Source organism: Nothoprocta perdicaria, unplaced genomic scaffold (genome assembly GCF_003342845.1).
Source record: "Nothoprocta perdicaria isolate Ctin4 unplaced genomic scaffold, notPer1 scaffold_74, whole genome shotgun sequence".
Taxonomy (NCBI): Eukaryota; Metazoa; Chordata; class Aves; order Tinamiformes; family Tinamidae; genus Nothoprocta; species Nothoprocta perdicaria.
The window spans coordinates 2,394,849-2,409,860 of NW_020456021.1; the positions used below are offsets into that span (position 1 = coordinate 2,394,849).

The 15,012-nt window shown below is 40.5% G+C and overlaps 1 protein-coding gene across 1 annotated transcript in view; it reads left to right on the top strand.

Annotated features, from left to right (window-relative positions):
• Positions 1–2,055: 2,055 nt before the first annotated feature.
• Positions 2,056–15,012, top strand: part of CD109 (CD109 molecule) — a 72,173-nt gene continuing 59,216 nt past the window's right edge. The window contains exon 1 of the mRNA XM_026051268.1: positions 2,056–2,124. Coding sequence (XP_025907053.1) covers positions 2,109–2,124 — 16 coding nt within the window. The 5' untranslated portion in view covers positions 2,056–2,108. The remainder of the gene's footprint in view (positions 2,125–15,012) is intronic.

Genomic DNA, 15,012 nt, shown 5'->3' on the forward strand with positions numbered 1-15,012 from the left:
TGCAACTCAAAGGGGTGATTTTAATCCCTATTGATATCAATGTATCTATATATCCACTGTTTGGATTTTCCAGTCATATCTATATATCTATATCTATACACACACACATCTATATGTATGGTGGTTTTAAACTAAGTAGCATGGATACAGACAAAAGTATAGTTGTTATCTGTTGGAGAACTTAGCCAATGTTGTAGATGAGTTTTTCATCATTTACACATTATGTTTTTAAGGGAATCTGACGAATTAGCAAAATAAGGTTCCTAGGGAGCAGTAAAGGTGTTAAAAGTGTTTTTTTTTTTTTTTTTTTTTTTTTGTTATGGTGACATACCACAGAATGGTGTAAAACTAGAGTCTGGCACTGCTTGCTTAACTCCCAAATGTGAACCTGAACAGAGAGAGGTTTTTTCAGCGAGGTTTCCTGGCTGGCCTGCCGAACACAACGACAACCTGTGTTACCTCCCAGATTGCATCTCCAGAGTATCCACTTCAACAGGCTTGCAGCAGCTGAAAATTATTAAATTCTTTCATGCTAGGTTATACACTTTCAGAATTATTCCTAATATGCAGAAATGTGGTCCAAAACAAATTTTCTTCACATCGTGATCTCAGTAAGTTGCTGTGCGGCTCCCTGCTTCCAGTTCCGTGCACAAATTAATCTCTCAGGTGTTTGTCAAAGCCAGAATTTAGAACCTCCTTAGGCCTGAGACCTTGCTATATGGTCATTTCAACAGCCCTGAAAATGATGTTTATCCCAGCTGAAATCTTTTGCTTAGTGGAACACAGATCTACTAGCAGCTTAGTAACATAACTAGTTTAATCTGCTTTTTCTGTAGGGGACATTTTTCTCACCTGAAAAGCTGAAGCCAGCTGAAGATGTTTTGTACAGTGTAGCAGAAGCTGGTAAAACTTGTCATGCCTAGGCAACCTGTAAATTTAATTTTATCCATTTAGCACAAACCAAGCCACTGTTTTGCTTTGAATTACATAGGTCAAACAAAGTAAGAGCATCCGCCTGCATACCGAAATCCCAGTGTGGACAGCTGTAAACGGGAATGCTGACAGAGTGCAGAGGAACGAAGCAGCATCCACCGAAATCAGCATCCACGTAACAGAGGGCACAATATGCTGGCTCAGCATTTCTGAGGAGGCCAACTCCAAGTGCTGGGTGGAATTTCTGAGGCTTGTGCAGGGTTGCAAAGGCTCCAGTCAGTGAAAACGCTGTTGGATGTGTGCAGCCTACAGAGCTCCACTGTGTGTGCTAGGGGAGAGGACTCTCACCAGGCTCCTTTACTGCACTTTTTGTAGTCAGAGACGCTGCGTGCGCACACGTAACCTACTTTTGCACACGCGGGGCATGACGAGCCGGAGTTGTGTTACCAGCTGGCTCCCACTGAAGCAGCTACGCGACTCCAGGCGCTCCTGCCAGCGCTGCTGTCCCCGTCCGCCTGGGCACTGCGCCCCGCGCCAGCGCATCCCAGACACAGCCGGCCCCCGCCGCGCCAGGCCGGGCCTTCAGCCAGCRCCTTCCAAGAGCAGGCACAAAACTGCTCGGGCTGCTCCAAGGGGGCTCCTGGGGCCGCTCTGCCCGCGCCCACCGCCGCCTCGGGAACGCCCTGCGGTGCTCGGGCCGCCCCGGAGCGTGACTCACATCTGCTGCCTTCGTCTCCCTCCTTTCCCGCTCCCTCCTTCCTTCCCTCCCTCCCAGCGCCGCCGCCCCGGCTGCTCCCGCCGCTGCTCGGTCGGAGCGCACGGAACGCCATGGAGCGGGGCCGCGGCGCCTCCAGCCGCCTCCTCTTCTTCTTCATCCTCGTTCCCATCCTCCTCCTCGGCAGCTCCGCGGCCGCCAGGTATGTGGTGCTGGGCTCAAAATGCGGGGAGGGGAGCGTAAACAAGCTTTGGTGTCTGCATTGTACGTTATTCCTTGTGCGTGTCCCCTTTTCCTTCTGTTTGGATTTTCCAGACCGACGTTTCTGGTGACAGTTCCCTGGAACATCAGGCCCGGGACAAATGTGACTGTTGGGGTAGCGCTGCTGCCGGACAGTCCAGCTCAAGTCACTGTAAGGGCAGAAGTGATCAAAGATAACAAGACACTTTTGAGCAGGGAAATGGTCTTTGAGAAAGGTAAGACAACTGTATTGCCCTGGAAAGATTTCAGTTTGTCTCCTCCCGCAAAAGTTTCCTTGCTCCCAAAACACCATTGCTACTAAACCCTATGGAAATAGAAACTTGGCTTTACCAAGTGAGGGGTTGGGAGAAGAATATTAGATTCTGCTTATTCTGTGTGTGGGTGGACTCTTGCGCTGGATAGTGAGCAGTTTGCCTAGGGCTGTTGATAACTCATTGCAAACTCTGAAAATAATCCAACGTTAATGAAGTGTGATGTGATACGGGAATTCTGAAGAGCCTAAAAGTACTCTGGACATCAGAGTGGGGCCACTGAGAAAGAAGCAAATCTTCACTTCCAGTAGGCTTGTTGTTAAAACTTAGGGTCTAAGCAAGTGAGAAAATGCTGAAAGCAACAAATTATTAGAGCATTTGTTTCTGGCTGCTGCTTACACCCTAAGAAAGGCAGCACCTGAGGCCAGAAGAAAGCAGAGCTCACTGTGAAACACTGTTACTTGCAAGTTCTGTACATGTGACAAAGCAGAAAGCTTTAAGAATCAGGAACTGACTCCCGAGAGAGGTTGCGGATTGGAACTGTAGATATAGCCGTCTGATTAATGTATGCCCATGGAAGACAGGTAGAGAACATTGTGGCAAGTCTGCGTAGGTGGAGAATTGGGATATCCTGATCACCGCTCCTTATCATAAAGGCCAGTGGAGAGCAGAAGTGTCAACATGTAGTCTCTGTCTCACCTACAAATTGCCCTTGGGCGAAAGAAAATGTTTTGTGTGAATAATCCAACTTCCAGCCTGCATTTGGCTACCAGGCAGGTGTGAGGCAGCATGAAATCCAGACTTTTGTGTTTTATTTGTTTGCAGTAGAGAGTCTTACTGATAACAGTGTGAGACCTTAGAAAAATCTGCCTTACTAAAATGAATTTCTTCCTTATTGCTGTTGATTGATATTTCTATTAATGAACTATAACTGATATAAATGTCCTGTTTGGAAGGACACCTTCATTTCAGTCTTCAGGAAGCCCACTTTTCTCCACTATCTGCATACGAGACTGAGCCTTTGAGTCTCAGGGGATACATTTGATCATGTCAGGGCTCCATCATGCAAAAATTCATATCTGATAATATTCTCTTCTTGACATTTCTACTTTTCTGAAAAAGATTTTTTTCCTTTCTGTCATTCTCTGATTTTACTTCAAGGCTTTACATTGAGTTGCTTATTATTCATCCAGCCTAATTCTATATTGGATCGGATATGTGTTCTCCTGTAGTCAGGGTCAAAGAATAAAGCTGAAATATATTTCCTGTTGTGCTCTGGCTAATTTAAAGAAAAATGTTAAAGTACCTATTTAAAATCAAATTTAGACTGTTCATCTTACATTTGTATGCTAGTAAAACAGACTGCTTGTCATGTCTAAGTTCTTTGATCACCTATTTCCATGACATACTGCAGYTTACATTTTGATTTCATTTATTGAAAAGTGCAGGCCAAGGCTATTGGGCTAGACATAGTGAAAGATTCAGTAGTGTGGAATGAACATTTTTCTTTTGTAGAGAAAAAATCTCTTGTATATTGTGCTGGTTAGTATTGAACTTGTCTCAAAGATGAGCTATTGCACAGATACTTTTAATCATCTTTGGTGTCAGTACTAGGACAAACCCTGCTTTTAATCAAACAGGTCAAAGCTGTGCTCATGCTACAGTCATGCAGTAGACCCCCTGTCTAGGTGACAGAAGCAGACTGGAGAAGCTTCTTCACATGTTTTCTCCTTGTCTGCAACATCATTTTTGTACTCTTCGGCCAGAAGTTGAGCCTGGTATAAAATTATGATATAGTCCATCAATGATTGTAGATCTCTTGGTCATTAGATGTAAGGAAAATGACTCTCATTGATTTCAGTTTCTTGACAATGACATATGGGACTCTTAGTGAGTAAAAAAGGGTTTGTGGCAATCCAGCTGATTGTATAGATAGTAAAAGGCCTTTGCTACTTCCAAACCAGGGCAGTTTGCTTTCCAGCATCATTTTATTTTAGAATATAACTTGTCTTCTGTTCAGTTACATTAATCAAATCTCTTTTCTGCCTATGTTTTGAAAAAAAAAATCATTATTGCCTTAAAAGTAAGAAGATGCCTTTTCTTTTTCTAACTATTTTGGCTTTCATATCATCCTTCTATTTTGCTTACAGTTAAGTCCAGGGAGCCTTACATGAGTTTCAGCCTGTCTGTTGTTGCCCTTTTCAACATTAAAAAGCAGATAAACAACTACTAATTTCAGATGTGTGAAAATAGGTAGCCATGGATGCCTGTACAGCTTACAGAATGATGTTGACACTTGGAACAGCTAAAGTGAGAGTCAAGGGTGATCAGGAACAGGCATAGACACTATATCAGAGGCATATGAAAAAGAGGAACTGCTATAACACCTTGCTTAAATTGCAATCTTAATCTTAAATCTTCAATTTACCTTTTATAATCATTTTAATCATGAATTTTACATACTTTTTTACTTGATAAGTGAAACATTAAAAGAATCTGGTACTGAATATGCAGTGTATTTCCTCTTGTAAAAACGTTAAAATTTAGTATGTGRCCATCCACTTTTTAAAGGCAAATTAACTAATTTGTTAGTCATCACTTTCTGTGAGCAAATACATAGGAAAAGGTGGTAAGGACTAGGAGCAAGGGAACTGCCCTGTGCCTAGGAATGTAGAGTGAAGGAATATGTCCCAGAAAGCTGCATGAATGAATCAATTATGAAGAGTTACTTAGGCAGATAACAATTTGATAGACGAAGCTTCTACCCTTTTAGCTGTTTACCCTAAAGATGTTCTTTTCCTTTATAAAAAATATTGCAATAGCAGTATTGTTGTAGCTATGATAGTCTAAAGAAGCAGGGTTTAGGGAGGTTTCACTAGGCCAGCTGTTACGAGGCCCGCTGTTGCAGCTGAAGGAAAAAAGCCAAGGGCTTCTTGAGGCACACAAACTCCTCTTTGAATCGCGTCCCCAGAACATGGAGTGGTGCCCAGGAGGTGTTTGTTGCTTTATCTCTCCTTTGGGCCCATTGGGTTACACAGAGTGGCTGGTACACTGTTGTGATGTTCCTGGGAGCACACAGATTTGTAAGTGTTACTGCCACAAGTCTGTGCAAATCAAGTATTACAGAAGGCAGGGTGTAACTGAAGTTACTGGCCGTGCTGAATACCCAGAGAGCTGCAGCTGATTGCCTGCCTTGCCTAGGGTGTGACAGGCATTGGCTGCATTGCTTAAGCTGGCTCATTTTTTCTCTGTATTTTTCCTTGCGTTGTCACAGCAAAAACATGCAGGTTATTAGCTGCCTTGGGAAACGGCTCTGAATGAAAAAAATCACCCTTTTATTTTGATAAGTAGCTTTTTTGGCAGCCAAGACTCCTGACATGGTGTGCAAACATTTGTTATGGTACAACTGAGATGGTGCAGTTGGGGAYTGGATGCTGAGAGTGGATGACAGGTAAAATACAACTTATTTATTAATGCTGTTAAATCTTGCAGGCTTAGACCAGTACTGCACATAGGCATGAGAATTACTGTAAACCTGTTGAACAAAGTGCATTTGCAATTGCTTAAGTTTAGTGTATGCTCTGTTTCTTTAGCAGCAATGCAGCACAGCACATGTGCATGTCTTTAAATTTGGGAGTTAGCTCCATAAAGAATCTTGTTCAGTTAGAGGCACAGCTTTTTTTTCCTTATATAACATAACTCTTGCTTTATACAAGAAACATTTGCCTTCTGGTGGTTGACAACGGTTGACAAAACATTCACCCTTTAAAAACAGTTATAGGTGGAATTTGGAGTTCTGAGTGATTCTAGGGAACACTAGGGAACACGTGAGAAAAAGATGTTAGCAGTGTAGCATGGTCCACATCCTTCTCTTGCTTTTCATATGAGAGAGGGAAGGAAAATACATATTTTTAGAAGTTGCTAGTCTTTATTCTCTGGAGCCAGTAAGGATAAAATTGTACGTCTGTGTGTGCACATGCATTTAAACAAGTGCTGATACTCTGATCTTGGATTAACATATCAGAATCCAAATGCACTCTAGCAAGAGAGACTATGTAATATCAGTGTTTTGGTACAGAAATTAAGTTAATGAGATTAGTTGTAGTGCAGAGAGACTCACTGAACTTCTGTAAGCAAGATGTTCCTGCTACTGGTAAACTGTGTGAGCAATCACTGCACAGAAATGTCAGTGCATCACCAGGAGAAAATAGTTTATATTATCCACAGTAAACGCAATGCAATTTATTTGAAGATGCAATATCAGAAAAACCCTCACTCTGAAGAAAATCATTAAGGCTTACAAACAGTTTGAGTAGTTGGCTATTCTGGTCAAAAAGTAAAAATGATGGAAATAACAGAAAGACAAGTTAAATTTTATGGATGAACGGTGATTTTTAGGTGGATACTGTAGGGTGACTCTCATTATGCATATTAGTCCAACGGTGGATCCATAAATATCTGCTATGAATCAGCAAGAAGAACACACGAAAGAAACAAATAAAACTAACCTGAACTAAAGTATTACAGACCCTCCTTTACCTCAGGACAGAGTATGTGAAATATATGTATAAAGAATAGCTCTTAAGCTGGGTTGCTAATTTAAGGGTCATAAGGAAAGTGTAAGTTCACGCAGTTTCATCAGATCCAAAGTCAGATCAAAAATGTGAAGTATCTTGTGAAGACAGGAGTACTGCTGCCCCAGGGAGCCAACAATCACCAGGMTGAGAAAAACAAAAAGACTTCCCCTCTGTCACTCCCATCAGAACTGAAGACAATTTCAAAATGGTTGTAGCTTAACCACCTTTGCAGTAGACAGATGTTTGCCTCTTCATCCAGACCAGAGTTTCTTATAAAGTTGCCCACAAATGCAGTTTTTAGAAATGTGAGCCACRTTTCTAAAGAGCCACATGACTGTGTGCTGTATAGCGCATAATATTTGCAAATAATGTTTCCATAAATTGCAACACAGCAATCGGAAAGAACAATTACAAAGGACTGCTGTCTTGCAGTGTTTGCTACGCTGGCATTGCCATATGTATACTAATATATAGTATATAACTGAGCCTTATATTTTAATTCAGAAAGATTATGACCAATCTGTTTTCCTTGTTGGCACTTCAATAAGAAGCATGAAGCATATATGATGAAAAGCAAATTAGCTTTAAGAAATGCTTTAACCTGTTACAAGGTGTCATCATTTACCTGATTGCACAAGTGAATGATTTGATTCTTAAAGTCCGATTTAAAGTTTCTTGTATTTAAGAAACAATTCAAAGTATATAAGAAAGTGAAATTAGAGATACTAATGAACTGAAGAATCTATTTAAAATAGGCTTTCAGAGCTAGATTCCCTGTGAATGATCTGTAAGTTTTAACTGATTTGCGTTGCTCTTCTGTGTATCTTCTAGCATGGAATAAGGTTATTTGTTAACAGAGGTAAATGAGCTACAACATGGTAAAAAATTTAGCTCAGATTTATGAAACATGACAGAGTTTGAGAGAATGTCTGTCAAGTTCAGACATGTAGTGATYGTCCATATAAACACTGGAAAATCTGCTTTCACCAAAAGGGAAAATTTGCTTTAAGTGGCAGATGTGTTTTGCATAGTTAGTAGTGTGGTTCTGCCCACATCAGTGTGTGAAACAGTAAAAAAACACAAGGAATCGTAAGTAGTTAGGTAACAACTAAATTAGGATGAATAGTGCAAATATGCTTATCACTGTTGTTAACCTTAATTTGCCTCTGCTCCTTATTTCTGAATAAAATGACTAATTGCTGGCCAGAAAACCTGTCCTGAAGAATTACGTGAAGGGTTTTGCTGACAGCAGAGTAGAGCAGCTCCTTTTACGCTACCGTTGTGAATGACTAGAAGGCAAAACAGCAGGAGAGCAGAGTACWATGTCTTCATGTGTTTATCCTCCATCTTCACACATATACATAGCTATTCCTATGAAGGACAATTTGTCACATAGTCATGTACAAGTTACAGTTACATGATGACTGGATTTGGAGAGAGGGAACTGTAAGAGAAAAGAGTGCTCTCCATTACAGACTTTTGTACTGCTGAAAGAAGAAATACAGGCTTCTGTGACTCTTGATGAGTCCATACTGATTTATCAGGATCAGGCCATTAGGTAGATTGCAGAAAAATGGAAGTAATGTATCTCTCCTCTACACCAGCTATATATTATTGACTGGATGGTGTTTGAGACTCCAGAAGAGTCCTTCTTTAGCCTGTGACTTGACCATTGACACTTCTCTGTACATGAGGTTGTTCTGGTCTCCACACTGTTCACCAGTATCCAGCTGAAGAGCAGGTGTTACAGACTATTTCACAAAGCTTTACAAAGTGAACAGGAAGGAATAACTGAGTCATAGCAGAACTCATGGCAGCARAGCAATGCATAGAGATAAATGAATATTACACAAACCTTTGTGGAGGGCTTCCCATTTCTTCTGTGAACTGAGGAGGCTTTATAGGTTTTAGAAAAGAGAGACACATCCCTGGAAAGGCTGTAAATTTGCAAAAAAAAAAGGTATTACCAACAGAGTGAATTGTGAGGTAAGACTATCAGAAATCAGAAGGACAGGAAGCAAGAGGAGAAATTCCTTAAGGAATCCGTATTAAAAGGTAACCAGACATATTCCTAATGTAACAGAAGGGATCTTATCACTGATCAGAAAACAACAACAAGAAGAAAAAATAAAAGGAACTGAAAATGAGATCCGATTGCAAATGTCAAGCATAAAACAATAACATGGATATGAAGAAACTAAACTGGGATGGCCAAAGCATTCAAAAGAATGTAAAGGATAGTCAGACAATTTTTTTAAAATATAAAATGAGTAATATGGAGACTAGCAAAGGTCAGTTCTAAAGGTAATGATGCTGAAAGGCAGTAAGTGTTGAATCTTTGCTAAACGTGGTATGTTCAATAACATAAACAAATTTGTAACTTGTTTGAAAATATTATTCACAAAGTAGGCCTAAATGGTTCATTCTCAAGCTGAAAGTGCTTTGACCTTGGAACTGTACTGTTCAGTATTGCTGACATGGATGAAAAATGATATTTTACTAAGTGAAGGGGTTGCAATGATGCTGGCAAACAGGATTAAAGAAATTATATTGATAATTCAGGGTGACCCTCAGGTGATTTTATAAGGCAAAGTGCACAGTTCTGCACTTTGTCACGAATAAAAAGAGTGTACAGTTACTGGATGAAAAACATAACTAGGCAGCAGTACCGCAGAGGACAATCTAGGATGTTAGTAAGGTAAAATATTGCAAGTTCAATGTTGCAATGCTCAGAAAGAAAGCAAGTGCTTTACTGGAATGCATAAAAGTAAATCTTTTCTGCAAAATATAAGGAAGCATTGCAGTAGTCCTCAGAACTCGAGGCATCCTGTGGAATGTTATGTCTGATTTTGGTCACTCCTCAATGAGGATGTGAACCTACTGGAGAAATTCAAGGCAAGAGCAGAGAAAAAGATCAGAAATCTCTCAGGAGGCGCTCTTCAGATGTCTCTCCTTGACTGCTATTGGAAACAGGACTGTTGACTAAACGGGCTTTTGATTTGACCTTGAGAGTTCCCCAATCTTTGGGGAAAATTGGAATAATGGGGATCAAGTCTCTGCAGAAGAATGCAGTATACACTTGGTGTCACTCTTCAGGTACACAAGGGAGAACCTGAAAAAGAGTTGGAGCTGAGAGTGAATCTCAGAATGGGTATAGGGCAATGTACTTAATGACATCTGCTTTACCAGAAGCCTAAACTGGTGCCAAGGATTATAGAATTACTGTCAGAGGGAGGAAACAATTGAAATTAATCATTCTCTAGTCATACACAGTATGACCTATACAGACTTTTGTTTTTGTGAGAATCTTATGACTATCTGCACTGGCATTGCTGGTTCCCACACTTCGCTGKTTTTGGCTGTTTGTGAAGGCAGATACGAGATCCCATCCAGAGCGACTGAACAGCTCGTGGCAAAAGAGGATGACAGTTCATCTAGATTCACTGCAGTCTGGTGAAGTCTTTGCACAGAAAAATGTGGACTAAGGTCACAGGCTCCTTGTCTTTCTCCAGTATGCTGGATGACCAGCTGTGAGGCCCAGGTTCCTGTCTTGTATGGTTAGGGAATTGCATTGCCTTTATTTATTGGTGAAGGAAGTGTGCACAACAGTGAACAATAACTGCAGCTGCTGCTAAGTGCAACTGCAGTGGTTTTGCCTGTGTGTATTGTCCATAATGATGGCCAACAGGGTCTTGAATGCAAGGGTTATAGACATATGTTTGTGAGTTTGCATGTTTATATATAGTCATTGAGTGAAAAGTGAATGAAATGAAATCCTATTTAAGTGTGTAAAGGCTTAGCTCTGAGATGATTCTGAATTGCCTGTGTAGTTTCATAGACTGGATTGAAAATCGAGGAATTCTCTCTTGTATTTATAACTTGTCTTCCTAACAGTTGTAATTTATATTTCATAGGAATATTGTGTGTTAGCTGGGTATGGTGAGTAATGATAGGCTCTGACAGTGTGCCGGGACATTGGCATGCAGAGGCTTTTCTCAGGAGTAAGTGGAAGGCTTATCTCAGGAGTAAGTTGGAAAGTTTTTAAGGTTTTAAGGTTTTAAAACTTAAACACTTGTTTTTAAGTGCCTTGCAGGGTAGCTGTGGGAGTAGCTGTAGGAAGTTCTCTGACCAAAGAGATGATTTCATTCCAGAAATAAGAAGTTCCTTCTTTTTTATGCAGCATAGAGTATCTCACATGTGCTTTAGAGGATTTTAAGTATTGTGTTCTTGCAACTGACCGTTCTCTGACCGCTCATCTGAAGATGGTAATCATGTGGTGTATAAACGTAGTAGYTGTACTTTAGAACACTGAGCTAGGAGTTAAATGTCTGAATTATGACCTAAGTCTCTAAAAAAAAAAAAAAATTAAGGCATTCATCGACCCCTAAAAATCAGTGACTCTTGGGGCCACAGCAGCAGAGAAAACAGTGTTTGCCTGTGAAATGGGATTTTGGAGGAAGGGAGGAATGCAAGGGAAGAGTTGCCCAATGCCTACAGTGTTTGTGTGTTTGAGGGAGATGGGACATTGTGGTCTTCCTCGGGGCTGGATCCAGCAGTGGTGGTGAGAGTAGAAGGGTTAAACTGGTAAATGGGACAAGCAGGGAACTGATGAGTAGTTCCGTACCACAACTCCTTTACCACATAAAGTAACATATGAAAGGCATAGGGAATGCCATTCTGAGCTGGGGCTGAGGGAAGGAGGGGCAGTACCCCTTTTTCTCCATACCTTGTGGTAAATCTGTGCCCATTCTTTTCTGTCTGTGAATGTTTCTTGTTGTGCTTTCTAAAGTTGGATTCAAACCACTATTATGACAAAAGAGTAAAAGTGCAACAAGGGAGAAAAATAGCTTGTTTGAACTAGGGAATATTTTTTGTTGTGTTTGTCCTGGTTGTCAGAAAAATATTCATCAATTCCRCATTCCAAATTTTAGCTTCCATTTTCTAGATAGTTCAAAATTTGGCAAAACTTGGCACTAATCACTGAAGAATTTGTAGATGTAGCCTCTCTTCTCATCTTCAGAGATACAGTGGCACTGTCTTGACTGGGCCTTCTGATTATAAAATTTAGYCTGTTTTGGACTGTTGGATCTGTCCCTTTATCCCCTTCTCCCTAAACAGAAATGCTAATGGGTCTCTCTCCCTTTGTAACTTAGTGGTTTTAGTCTTCAAAATTACAACAACCAAAGACTGAAAATTACAAAGATGCRGTGGGAATGGGGATAAGGTAGCAATGAGTGGCTGTGCAAGGAAAGGGTCATAGTGCTCTGGCCTACAGGAGAGGTTTTGGAGGCTTTGTGGAGCAAATATTTACTGCTTTACTCCAGGCCTCTTGGCTTCGTTTGGCTTTTGATGACAACCTATATCCTGAGATCTGCTAGCAATCCTATGTCGTTTGTCTGTGTTCCATTGCATCTCCTGGTAAAAACTGGTCCAAATTTATCCATAACTTAATAGCAGTGGCTCAAATTGTATCCTTTGGGTTATTCACATAAGTAATTGCTGATGGGTTCAGTGCTAAATTAGAAGGATAGTATAAGGYATCTAAATAAAACTACAACTTCAACATATTAAATATTTTTATAGGGCTTCTTTTATGAAGAAAAGTTATTTTTCTCTCCTGTGGTAGTTTAACGTTTTATGTTTATTTAGTCTGTGAGAACCTTACAGATGTTGTATTTGGCTTTGTCACAATAATTTACTGTTTTTCTAATGCAGAAATAGCATATGTTTTAGATAAGAAAAAAAAAAGGAAGGGCATTTAAGAACTTTTTTTTACTTCCCTAATCTTAAGCCTTTTGAAACAGGYTCCTCGGTAGAAAATAATTTGTTTACCATTGTAAAGAAAATAATTTCCTGTAAACTTCTTAAGCATGAAGGTATGTGACCCCAGAGCCAGAAGGAAGACATAATTTCAGTAAATCAGTCTGAAGTGGTTCCAGTTATTTCCAATTTTCCTTTCTCTAACAGAATTAAGAACAAATGAGGATATAGGTAGAAGAGGCTAAGTGAGAAAGTCTATTTGCAGAAACATCTGCCCGATAAGCTTCAATGCAGAGCTAAGATTTAAGTTTGTTTAAATTAGTTGCTAACTTAGCTGCTGTTGTACTGATTCATATTGGCACAAGTTCTGTTTTACTGCGCCAGGTCACAAAGCCATATTTCTATCCTTTTAAGGGAGTGAAAGCCGAAAATGGAGTGCTTATATTTGTTTAGATGTAATTAGTTTATAAGACATTGAATCTAAGGAGTTACAGTTCTGTAGAAATGTTATTGTTTTCAACACCTATTTTTATTCCTGATTAGGTGTACCTTTTTGGCCCTGGGCCTTGATTACATTTGTCCTGATGACATTTAAAATGTGGCCCCTAGAGTGGACTGTGCCATTTCAAAGAGAGAGACATGTATTTGGAAATTACTGACAGGCTGTAGGGCACAGAGATTCAGACTACAAGCTCTGTGCAGCCATACCAGGGAAACACTTGTGTGCTGAGGTTGTTTGAAATGAAACACTGAAGGCACAGATTAATCATCTCCTTTTGGAAAAAAAAAACACTGTGAAGGGATGTTTGCAGCTACGCCTGCTCCTGGTATTTGCAGCTTAAGAATAAGTGACAGAAGTTCCTGGGTTTTGGTAGGGCTAATAAAATGGGAAGAACATAAGATGTTGTCCTTTGTGCAGCCCTAYGTAAGTATAAGAAAAGGTTCGTGATTCTGTCTTTGTAGATTTTTCCCCCAATATCCTCTAATAATAATAAAATAATATATAAATATATATAAAATAAAACTCCAAAAATGATAGAGAGGCAAAATACCTTAAAAAGGTCATTTAATTTCCCACTGCCATCTGTGTTGGTGACATCTCACTACTATACTGGCTTTCATCCTTCTGCAGGAATATCATGAATGCCTAGGAATTTGAGGAAAAGGAAGCAGGAGAATATGGGTTTGTTTCCTTTGTACTGTATTAATTCAGTGCAGTAGTTAATAAAAGCAGCACAAGCTTCAGGAATTCTGCTGAGCGAAGTGTCTGTTGACAGTGATGACAAGCGATGTTCCCCCTTGAAGTGCCATGTGGTTTCTGTTTCTTTCCTCAAGGTCAGTCTGGAATAGACCATTGTGTTTGTTTGTTTGTTTCCTGCCTCCTGTTATATCTAGGGCATGGCTCCTATCTGGGAATTTTCTTTAGCAAATTTCCTGCAATAATAGAGACCTCTGCCCTCACCTGGTCTTTCCCCTCTGTGGTCTGTTGCACTTGTGCTCATTAGTCCTCTGTTAGAGAGAACTGGTATGTAACAAGTCAGGAGGAAGTGTTTTGTTATCTTGGTGCACGTGGGGTGCTTTTTTCTGGACTCCTTTCCAAACCTGACCTCTATAGCCTGGAAYTGGTTTCCTGTACTTGTTGACAATTGTGTTTAACAACTGAAGTGATCCCTTGTAAGTCTTATGTGCAACTTTTGTCCTTTATGAAGAAATACTCTTGATTGATCTTGACTCGTGTGCACAAGCGTTGCACGTTGTACTGAGGTAAAATAGTCCAGCAGCACTTAACAGAGGTCCCAGGAGAGCAATGTCCCCTTTTAGTTGTTGCACTTACTGTACTATCAAATATAACTTTAGTTCACTAAATGGCTGAAAATTGTAGGAGATTTCAGCAATTCCACACTGTTATAAAGACAATCTTTTGCCTATTTACCTCATTTGAGAATGACCTTAGCCATGTCCAGATGTAACTGAGGAAGGAGAGCACAAAGGGACTGCAGCTCCGACATCTGTGAGAACTGGGGAAAAGCTCGCATGGTGAGGAAACACAGCACCTGAGAGTTTTGGATCTGCCCAGTCTGCTTAACACCTAAAGAAATAATTACATAGTGAAGTGAACAGATATTTATCATGCCTCCGGCTCTGGTTTATGATATTCACTGCCTGAGAATGAGGCAGACCTCCTGGCGTTATCAGTGCAGCTAAGGAGGCTCTACCTCCCTTGCTAGCATCACATCGCCAGATGTAAATGCTTTTTGAGTTACACAGACTGCGGTTTACATGTCCCTCCTTCCCAACTCTTCTCCACCAGCATCATGCTATATCTGGCTCATACCTGCTGTTAGGTCCTCAGGTAAATGGAAGAAACTCACTATTTCTAATATCATCCTATCCACACGCCTGCTAGCACTGCATGGCTTATGTGCAAGTGGTTGATGGAGCCTCTTTTGCTCAGGGATTATGTCATTAACTTTGTGCTGAAAATACCTCGCGGAACCAGTCACAAGCTGTAGCC